We start from the raw sequence: 11,199 nt of genomic DNA, 5'->3' as shown, positions 1-11,199 counted from the left end.
TTGCCACCATCGGACTGGAAGTGCCCAGTGCATATGAACATGTCGTGCACACCATGTGCACGCACGCACATGCATTGGGCACTTCCGGTCCAACACACACCAGGGCGGCAAGGAGGTACGCTGCCACCCTGTGGGACCATTTTTAAGCACGGTGCCAGTGGGGGGGAACACGGGGGAGGTAAGAGCATCCTTCCCACTCCTTAAAAATACCCCCCACCACCATTGAACCGGCATTGTCGGTTCCATGCACATCCCTACCAGACATTGACCTGAGAAACAGGGACTAAGCCATGCCTTTCTTCAGCTCTGCATGCAATTTTCACTCAAGGGCTCAGAGAGAGTGAAAGATGCTCCCGGGAGAGCGTGATCTGCAACAGCTGTTTGACTTCTGGTAGCAGCATCTCCTTCCCAAAGACCCAGCACTTGCGGGCCCCCAGAAGCAGTAGTAGCCCTTCCATGAGGCCAAAAGAAGTGGCTCCTTCGGGTGCAGGAGTGGGAAGGGAAAGGGGAGCAGGGGCACCACCCTGCCATCCATTGCCACTGCCCTTCCTTGCCCCACTGGGACACCCTGTTGATTTCCCCCTCCTTGCCCCACTGAGACGCACCTCTTCTTTCCAACCCATCTTAAGCTACTAATGCCCCTGTCACTACTGTCTGGCTGCATTGTCTGAGAGCAACTGCATTCACATGCCGCTGTTGCTGCTGCTGCTGCCTTAGCTGCATAGCTGGAGAAAACTGAGCACCCACCCACAGATGGGGCGGGGGGGAGATACAATATTATCCTTCACCTCAGGCAGCAATATGTCTTAACCCGCCCACCCCACGGCCTGGAAGTGTCTTGCAAGTCTCCCATTTATGTTCCTGTTAGCAGCAACAGCAGCAGCAGATCACCCCCCAAGTCCCAGGACTCATGAACCCACCCACCCCCCTGTGTGTGTCTTGCAAGCTCCCAAGGAGGATCCTGCCCCATAGGCTTTAGAAGCAACATCATCCCGTTTTCCATAACCATGATTTCTTTCCTTTAAATAACTGCCGTGCCCCCACACTGGCAGAGCATTTGAGCCCTCCAAACTTTATGAAGTGTCAATAGCATAGCTCCTTCTGCTGCTGGGACTTTCCCAGCCTCTAAGCAGAACTTGCTCAGCCTGCACACTTTCCTCTGAGCTCTGCAAAACACCACCAATAATGCATCAATCTCAGGCTAGTCAGTCAGCTCCCCTGGAATTAAACAACGCCATCCTTCATCTGTGTGTTTGCTATGTAACCTTCATCCGGGTTTTGATTAGTGCCATATATCACCTTTGAAATAAACTGGGAACCTTTCGCAGAGCAGCAGTTGGCTTGTGAGAGGAGAGGGGCCGACAAATCACATCTCTTTCATTGGGCAGAAGAAGAGAAGGCTTCCAGTTATGCAGACTCCAGCATACCGATCTTCTATGAGAAGAGAGTGTCACACCAGTTGTACATCTTCTCTATTACCCCATTTAGGGGCACTTTGTGGATCTTTTAGTGGTGATGTAGTTCCATTACCGCTCAGAAGGAGGCAACGGTAAACCCCTCCTGTATTCTACCAAAGAAAACCACATTTGTATGTATTTATGTATTTGTATGTATTTATTTCAGATTTGGAGACAAAAGGGCATACAGGCGTCTGTCATTATCCATTGTTTTATCGCTCGCAGTTTCACATATCCGCAGTCGGGCAATATATACCTGACCTTGTTATCTGTGGCATGCCGTTTCACATATCTGCGGGTTTGGGCAGTGCAGTTCTGCCATTACATGGCCATGTTTTTCCTGCATGTGCTCATGGGTTATAAGAGGAATTTAGAAGAGGATGGTGGAGTGCTTTGGTCTTCATGGCTAGAGCTTTTTGTGCTTCTAAAAGCCATCTGGGGTAGCATTTGGCAGCCTTGGGTATCCTTAGGGAGCCATTGGGAGCCTTTTTTGAGCCATTCCTGTGGAGCTTCTTAGAGCCATTTTCTGGAGCCTCTTGCTGCCCTCGTAAGATGCTAATTATCACTTTTATAAATTTAATTTTGATTTTGATGAAATGTTATTTTTAATTTAAAAATCCAAATTTAAAAATTCAATTTTGATCATTACAGAACTGTATTATTTAAATTGCAATTAAAAATTCAATTTAAACTAAAAATTAAAAAATAATTTTGTCCATTGAAAATTGATTCTCCTCTCCTTGATTCTCACACACTCCTCTGTGTGCGTGTCTGTGCACTTGAAATGGATTTACTTTTGTGCTGCCTCTTTGGCCAACCTATCAACCAAACAGGCCAGGGGCTCATGCTGCCAAGGGCTGGACTTTAGCTGTGGGGTGAAGAAACTTCATGACTACACATTACCGGAGGAGCTGGGGGACACTGCTGGAGGAGACAGACAGTGGGAGAGCGGAAGATCTGAGGAGGCCAAGGTACAGTGCTGTAAAGTGTGCTGTCGGTGTCAACTCCTGGCACCCACAGAGCCCTGTGGTTTTCTTTGGTAGAATACAGGAGGGGTTTACCACTGCCATCTCCCATGCAGTTTGAGATGATGCCTTTCTGCATCTTCCTATGTTACTGCTGCCCGATATAGTACCAGCGGGGATTCAAACAGGTAACCTTCTGCTTGTTAGTCAAACACTTCTGCATTTCCCTGCTGTGCCACTTAAGGTGACTGTCAGGCACGGAGCCCGACCGCCGGCGGCCCAGCTCACCCCGCCCCCCACATCTGATGTCAGATGTGGGGGGGGCGTGGTCTGGCTCCATTTGGGAGTGTCAGGCCGGTGCTGTGTTTGCAGTGCCAGCCATTTAACTCCCGAAGGGGCCACGTGGCCCCTTTGGGAGCCAGTCTGGGGCTGGTGCTACGTTTGCCGTGCAGCCAGGAGTGGCTCTCCCTAGCCGCTCCTGGCCACACCGCGAACGCAGCACCCGCCATTTAACTCCCGAAAGGGCCACGCGCCCCCCCTCTCGGAAGCTAAACCAGCACCCCTGCATCTGATGTCAGACCCAGGGGAGTGTCGGGGCCACGAGGCACAGCCCAATTGGGTGCAGCCCGGGTTCTTTGAACCCATTTGCCCAATGGTGGCTCTGCCCCTGGTGACTGTGCTCCATCCTTATTTCTGCTTTTATACTGCCTTTTCGGTCATGTTTAGGTCCCTTTCCTGGGCTCCTGAACCTAACACCCCCCCATCCCAAATTCCCATTGACTTAAGGTTTCTTTATTCACGGTTTTGTTATCCATGATTGTAGGCCAGAACGGAACCCACGTGAATAACAAGGACTACTTGTACCTAACTGTCCCTCAGCTTGTTCCATAATGCACCGAGAAGGATGCATCCCTCATGGTGCATAAGGAAATGAGCAGGTTCCAAAGGCGGGGAGTTTCAACTCCCCACTTTTCAGCCAAAAGCCTCCCTTATTCACTGGGAGGGACACATACTTCCCTGTGCATTATGTGTCAAATTAGCTCCAAAAGTGAACGGGCAGTTTAAACTCCCTCTCTTGGGGCTGATTCCGAGTAAGCGTGGCACACTGGCCCGTGTCTTGTGGCACACTAGTGTGCCCCAGCATGCTGGTTGGGAAATGCCCCCCTAGATTAAGTGACAAGAATTGTGATCTTTATGTTTTCCAGCAAGCAAACAAGAAAGAAAGCTGTTTAAATTTGCATATGTAGAGCAAATGTTAGGGCTAGCACACACGTTATATTTGAATGAGTACATGTAGAACACTTTATGCATAGCCATAGTGTTACAATATATGTATGCAACAAATTAATAGGTTAAGCTATGTATACAGATACACAGATCAGGGGACAGGGACTGCCCTGCCTGCATTTCACATATAATTTGCCATGGCAAACATGTTTGGTGCCACTTCACATGTGAATTTCCCTTTAATCTAAGTTTTATTCTGTTTTGAAATTGAAATGTTGATTTAAGGTGCTCTGTTTAATGGAAGTTTTGGGCATTTCCTCTTAAGCCTCTAACCAGGAGACTAAAAGTATTGAGTTTAGACACTTTTCTCAGTAATTATGTGTGCATAGCAGTGTCCCCTCCACTGTTCCCTCTAAGGCATGCGCACATGCGCGCACTCACAAGTTTTTGGATGTCCGCTCAGTTCATTTTAGATCCTGCTCAGGTTGAATCAGGAAGGCCTCATTCTGAATGCAGGTGCGCGCACACTGCCACCCAGAAAAAAACACATTCCACACAGAGATGAAAAAAAATGAGAGGGACCACTGCTTCCCTCTAAGGCGTGCACATGTGCGCGTGCTCACAGGTTTTTTAATGTCGTCTCAGTTCATTCTAGATCCCGTTCGGGTTGAATCAGGAAGGCCCCACTCTGAATGCACGTGCACGCACACTGCCTTGATACTGCCGCCCAAAACAAAACTCATTCCACAGATGAAAACAAATAGAGGGAACACTGGTGCATACATATTTTCTTGGGTCTCTGCTGCTGCAGTTAAAATCTCAAAAGAGCATTGGCTTCTTACTGCTCAGCTCCCATCCAACCAATGGAAACAATCATGAGAGTGCTGAACACATTTCAAGGAAACTTAAGCATGCCAGATTTACTTTGGTCTGCAATCATAGCGAATAAACAGTGCTTTACAGTAGTTTCATGTATGTCCTGAGCATGCCAAATTCCATTTAGTATGTTTCTGTACTGGATGGTGCTCCTCACCCCATATATATGCTTGCTCAAAACATCTATTTCCGATAACATTTTTTTAGTACAGACCTAACCTTGGCTTCCTTAGAAGTAAGTCTGGCTGAGTTCAATGGGACTTGCTTTTTTGTAAATTTGCTGAGGAATTAAGCCTTAATTAAAGTAGCACACCAACAAAAATTACTGGTTTTTGAAGTGTACTTTTGTGTACAGGTAGGAGCACCATGTATATTAAAAAAAACAAAACAGGAGAATTATGTCATGTTAAGTGACATGTTGAAGTGGCCCTCAGGGTGAAAGATTCCCCTGTTCATATGTAAAGTTTGGAAGTTTGCCAAACTGTAAAGTTTGGCATCTGGAAATGTCTCTATATTAATCCAGTTTGATGGAGACAACTTCATTTTTAAAAAGAAGTTTAATTCCCATCACATTCATTAAATTTAAATCTTCGCATCCCCACCCCAACACACAAAATAATCTTCGGTACCAAACATATATATATATATATATTTGTTCTGAAATATAATCAATAAATACAAAATAGTGAGAAATTATTATAAATTACCATCCCCAAGTATAAAAAGATCAATTATTCTTACCGATGTGCTACAATCTTACAGAGAAATAAGAGCTGTCTGAAATTTACCAAAAGGCATGAACACACACACATACACGGTCCATGGGCATGTTAAAAATCAAAGCCTCTCTCTCTCTCATTTGCCTCATTCTAAAATCATTTACTCCAGAGTGAGTCCTACTGGTTTCACACATTCTTAAATTTCAAATAATGCTGGTATTTCTCATTTTCAGATAAAATGTATGACCATATGAAGCTGCCTTCTACTACACTGAGAGGACAGTATATTGTCCATCTAATCTAGATGGACCTTTTACGGTCCATTGATACCAGTGCTGTCTACTCTTACCGATTGTGATTTTTTTCAAGGGTGGGCTGTAGCGCCGTGGTGGAGCATCTGCTTTGTGGGCAAAAGGTCTCTGGCATCTCCAGGGAGGACTGGGAAAGACTTCTGTCTGAAATCATGGAAAGCCACAGCCAGTCAGTGTCTGAGACAGTGCAAGGCAGCCTCCAGTGTCTCATGCAGAGGTCTTTTCCAGACCTGCTGCTTATTTTCACTGGACATGCCAGATTGAACCTGACACCTTCCGCATGCAAAGCATGTGCTCTGCCATTGAGCTATGAGCCCTCCAAGAATAGATGCACAATCCTATCATTTAAGGCAAATTAGGGGGCCCCCCATCGACAAAATTTAGCTGCCAGTCCCAGCTGCATTAGCACCAGACACACAAGATCACACCTTTGCACACTGCTTAATTCATCCAGAATAATTGCCATTCCTGTTTTGGTGCTCAGATTTGCCTCACTGGTTCTATCATGTACTCTCAATGGCAAATGCAAAGTCGCGTCTACACTTCATCCATAGCATACTTTTAAAAGTGGTTTCAGAAATCCAGCCTTTTCCACTCTCAGGCACTCCATCACGGGGTGGTTAAAGTGTATGGGGTGGGGGACTAATCTATAGTAAGTGCTCTTGAATATATACTCCCTGGATGGTCTGGAAGTGGTTTAAAAGGGCAGATTTATCACCCTTCAAGACAAGCTTCAACACAAGCTTTTCAATGATAGTGACTACAGAATCTGGGGTGATGAATATTCCAGACAAAACACTCCAGAGTAAGTGTGATCTGGACTGGAGCATGTTGCCTGAACCTTCAGAGAGCCTGAGGTTAGCATCAAAGCACAAACAAGATTTCATTGAAATCAGAGACTTCGAAGTAATTCCATTCAGCATGGAGGGGTTGGGGCCTTTCCGGGCGCAGTTCAGCAAAGTTAAATATACGTGTCTCATTCATTTCAGCGATGGAAGAATACATGCTGGATGGATTGCACCCCCACATATTGCTCTTAGTGGGGTGTTCACTCTAGCCCTAGTTTAGTACAGTACAGTACAATTATCCCAGCAGACATGTCACAAATGAGGGTCGCCATAATGTGGGGGATGACTCTTCTTTTAGCCCCTTGATTTTAAAAAGCAGAACATTTTAAAAGGAGGGAGAGACAAGGAGGGCTTGGGATGAAAGGATTTTGCTGAAGAAGAATGGGATAGCCTTCTTGGCGTTTCATACACTAAAGGGCTGGATTTGAAGGGCTAGATTAGCATAGCTCACTGTACTGTAAACATCAAGAGTACTCCTCCTTCGCTAAAGAATAGATAATATATTGCCATCCATGGCAGGGGGCAAAGGCTTCTGTTATCCCATGACATTCACATAACCAGTTTCCATGCTGCACTCACAATGGAGATGGTTGCATGGGGGGGGTCCTCCCCCCCGCCCAGAAATTCAGAGTTGCCCTTTGAATGATGGGGGAAATGCTGTTTCCCCATAATGGGACATACTAGCTGGGGTCAACTGCTTTGCTTACCCCATTGCCTGCGTGAAAGGCACCTAGGCTGGAAAGGCCGGAAGGCACCCAACTGTTTCCTCCTGCTCAGTCCTGTCTCTCGCAAGGGGAGGGGGTCGGGCAAAGTGCACAGATTCCCCAGTTAAGGCAAAGGGTTAGGCAAGTCCGCGGAGGAGGGAGCGCTCTCCTCTGCTCTGCCCTCCCGAGGCGAAGGCACTGGGCGCCCTGCAGTCCGCACAGGCCTACCCTGGCCAGCCTTGCTCGGCGTTGGCATCATCAGTGAAGAGATCGTGGGCAAAGCACGAGCGGGGAGGAGGCTCAGACGAAATCCGGGAAGGCTGCTTGGGGCGTGTGCCTCCGACAGGGAGGGCCCCCGGCTGCCTGGACAGGGCCCCCGTCTTCCATGGAGTCAACAGGGCTGAGGCTGCCCTCTTGCGAGATCGGGGAGTAGAGCGAGTCCCACTGGCAAGGCCAAAGGCCGCTGCCGTCGGGGCTGCAGGCGCTGCTAAGCTGTTGGAAAGGGGCCTCCTGGCGGCCCGGCTTGGCCGACAGGCTCTGATCCGCCAAGCGGAGGGTCTCGGTGAGCGCCCAGATATAGTTGTGGGCGAAGCGCAGCGTCTCGATCTTGGTCAGCTTGGCGTCGTCGGGGAAGGTGGGCAAGACGCCGCGCAGGGCGTCCAGGGCCGAGTTCAGGTTGTGCATGCGGTTCCGCTCGCGATCGTTGGCCTTCATGCGGCGACTCCTCTTGGCCTTGCTCGGCCCCAGCCCGTCACTCTTGCCTTTGGCGCGGCCCCGACGGCCTTTCGCCTTCTTGGGGCACCCAGCTTCCGAGGGCGCTCGGCGGCGGGCAGGTGCTTCTCCTGGCTCCAGCAGAAGCAGGCAGGGGCTGGGAGAGGAAGGCAGGCTGCCAGCGGCCAGCGAGGGAGAGAACGAGGCGCAAGAGAAGGAGGCGTCGTCGTCAGAGATGCCCAAGTAGGGCGGCTCCCCTTCGCTGGTCCCTTGCGAGGCTGGAGAAGAGGCCCCCTTGGGAGACATCCTGCGGGGAGATGGGAGAGAGAGAGCCGCTCAGGGGGAGGGGGGTCACGCGGGTGGTCCGCAGGCGCAGGGGAATCCAGGGGGAGCCCTCCTGGGGAAACGGGGTTAGGTAGGGTCGGGAGGCAAGGCGTTGCACGGAGACATCCAGTCCCCGCCACAGGCACCCCTTTGATGCTGCTGCTGTCTGGAGCTGGGGAAAGAAAAACCGGACTTAGGAGAGCCCCAGGAAATAAATCGGGGAGCTTCACACGAGGCGAGCAGCAGAGCGCGCCCCTCCTGTGGGAGGAAGTCGCCAGAGAAGACCTCAGTCCCGTTTCTGTTGGCGGTGCCCTGCTTCGGAATAAACCGAAACATATGGCTGACTAAAACGAGAGAGCCTCTAGGCATACGCAGAGCGCCCCCAGACATCTAGGCTGAGAGAGCGTGACTTGCGCGGGGGGCCCCAGCGGACAACTTAAACCCCGAGGCCTGGAGGATGGGAAGAAGAAGAAGGGAGCGCTTGATCTTACCTAGGATGGAAGCGGAACTCTTGGTTTGGGAGCAGCCCAGTCAGAGCTGGAGAGGAGCGCTGCGCGCCTTCCCCGACGGCCGGAGAGTGGAGGCTGCAGGTCGGGCACACGACTCCCTTTGAGCCCCTCTATATATAGCGCACCGAGACAATGCGGGAGTTCCTGCTCCGAGCAGCGTGTGCTTTCTTGCCACCCCCCGCGCCCCGCCGCCAGCGCCGCGCAGTTTGGCACGCTTTATCTTATCAGGCCGTCTCGGAGCGTGCCTGGCTCGTTACCGCCAGCAAGAGGCCAATCAGCGAGGCGCCTCCAGGCTGAGCCACGCGAGCCCCTCGCACAGCTGGCGGCCCAACAAAGGCCCCCCGGGGGGCGGGGGTTTCCCGGTTCTCTCACCTCCGCCTCCTCCTCCTCCTCCTCCGCAGCAGCTCCAGGGGCATAACAATATTCAGGGACCAGGTATGCATGCCAAAAGCACAAATCCCTTGCCCCCCCCCAAATAATAATGCCCCCAAGAAAACCACCTGATAGCACTGTTACTGTTCTAATAGGTTGCACCCAGACCCCAAGAAGAGACTACGGATGGGTTAAACCATGGCCACACTTGATTGCTAACAATGGATCACAGCACTGCAGCGAAAATAGCACCAGCCTAACTGATAGGTTTCAGTCAGAAGGTAACGACAATGCTTTTTACAAATAAGAACCTTGCTGCTTCCCCCCCCCCCCCCCCCCCACACGTTCAGGAAGGGCCTTTAGACTTGATTGAATCTTGACTTCCACCAGGAAATTGGCATCACTGTGTGCGGTGCATCCGTGGATGGGGCTGCAGGAGCTGAATGTACAAGTGAAGCCTGGATGGGTCCGACCAAGACTTCTCCTGGTCCAGCATCTTATTTCCCACAACAGCAAACCAGATGTGTCTCTGGTTCAGAGATGTGTCTCTGGTTCAAGCAAGGCATGAAAGCAACAGCCTTCTTGGGTTGCCTTGATACTCAGAGGTATAGTGCCTCTGTCCACAGAGGCTCCATTTTGCCCAACAGCTGTTGATCGGCCACTCCTCCATGCATTGGTCTAATTCTGTTAGCTGTCATCATCACCATATCTCAAGTTGGGGGATTCCATGTACTGAGTGTAGATGCATTTATTTCGTCTTTTCTTTCTTAGCAATAGCAATAGCACTTACATTTATATACCGCTCTATAGCTGGAAGCTCTCTAAGCAGTTTACAATGATTTAGCATATTGCCCCCCAACATTCTGGGTACTCATTTTACCGACCTCGGAAGGATGGAAGGCTGAGTCAGCCTTGAGCAAGAAGCTCTGTGTAGGAACTCAAGATGAAACCATTTCAGGGGGTGGGGGAAAGAGTCTCAAAGAAATCCTCTGAGCTGCAAACATCTAACTTTCAGCTCTCCCAAAATGAATGAGGGTGGGGTCATAGCCCAGTGGAAGAACAATCTTGGGCATCATCCTTATACTGAGTCAGATTGCACAAGCCTTAGGATTTCATTATTTAAAATATCCCTCCATGAAAAGCATTATCTGTGTGCATATGCAGAATTTCAAATGTGCAGGATGTTTTATTTTTTAGTTCTAGTAGAACCCTTTTACTCTGACAGCACTTCTTGAGTTCTTACAGTACAAACTGACCAACTCATACAAATGACCTGAAGTGATAGCTGTCAAGCTCGATTCTTCAGCAGTCTTAAGGTGGACCAGTAGGGACATTTGCCTCAGGTGCAACTTAGACAGAGGCACAGTGGGAATCAGAGATCATGTGACTGGTAGCAGTTCAAAGAACATTCTGTTGCTCTGCCCACCCAACCCCCAGTATAACAGCACTAAGTATGTTTTTAAAGAGTTATGGCTTTCTCAGAGGCTTAGTGAGGGCAGCTGGCTGGGCAGAGTGGCACAATTTCTGCTTCTTAATGGACCTGTGCCTTCAGCCCAACACAGGAAACCATACTGAGTCACAGAGTACTGTTGATGGAGGTCGAGTGCCTTGGAGATCTGTGGGACTGGACAGCAGCAGCCCAGCACTGCCATCAACTCTGCTGTTTATGCACTGCAGCTTCTGGGCAGGAGCAGTCTATCTGAGCACCCAGGACATGATTCTCAGCAGCTGTACTCTTAAAGGTTCCATTGTTAATTTCCCATGTTGTCAATTGAGGGAGGAGGGATTGGGTTAGCAGGAATTGGGTCCTGCCCCAGGCATAGAAAGAACCAGTTATGGTGCCACTGATGCTTGAGAAACTTGATCACTTGATTTATATGTCTTTATATTTTTTTTTTAGCTTGATGTTTTTATTGCCTTTTTATTGTATGTTTTAATTTTTGTAAACCGCCTTGGGGTTGTCTTTTAATGAGAGGCGGTATATAAATGCAACAATCAATCAATCAATCAATCAATAAAATAAAATAAAATAAAATAAAATAAAATAAAATCACATGCATTGAACTTAAAAAGGACTCCCTTCTGGAATCTCTTTTGCCCACGTTGTTCTGCTGTATTTCTCCTGCAGAAGAGAAGACTGCACTCTTCCTGCAATGAGATTCCAAATATTTTGCCA

At 49.1% G+C, this 11,199-nt stretch overlaps 1 protein-coding gene across 1 annotated transcript; it reads right to left on the bottom strand.

The window, feature by feature from the left end:
- Positions 1 to 7,407: 7,407 nt before the first annotated feature.
- On the bottom strand, positions 7,408 to 8,124 carry NEUROG3 (neurogenin 3). Its single transcript, XM_053308969.1, has one exon. The coding sequence runs from the start codon at positions 8,122 to 8,124 to the stop codon at positions 7,408 to 7,410; it is 717 nt and encodes a 238-aa protein (XP_053164944.1).
- Positions 8,125 to 11,199: the final 3,075 nt, after the last annotated feature.

This window comes from Hemicordylus capensis, chromosome 3 (assembly GCF_027244095.1).
Source record: "Hemicordylus capensis ecotype Gifberg chromosome 3, rHemCap1.1.pri, whole genome shotgun sequence".
Taxonomy (NCBI): domain Eukaryota; kingdom Metazoa; phylum Chordata; class Lepidosauria; order Squamata; family Cordylidae; genus Hemicordylus; species Hemicordylus capensis.
The sequence above is the reverse complement of the archived record's forward strand: the minus strand, read 5'-3'. Positions and strand labels throughout refer to the sequence as shown.

Excerpts from the sequence above, each read along its gene's own strand:
- NEUROG3 (XM_053308969.1), bottom strand. The coding sequence starts at position 8,124 with ATGTCTCCCAAGGGGGCCTCTTCTCCAGCCTCGCAAGGGACCAGCGAA.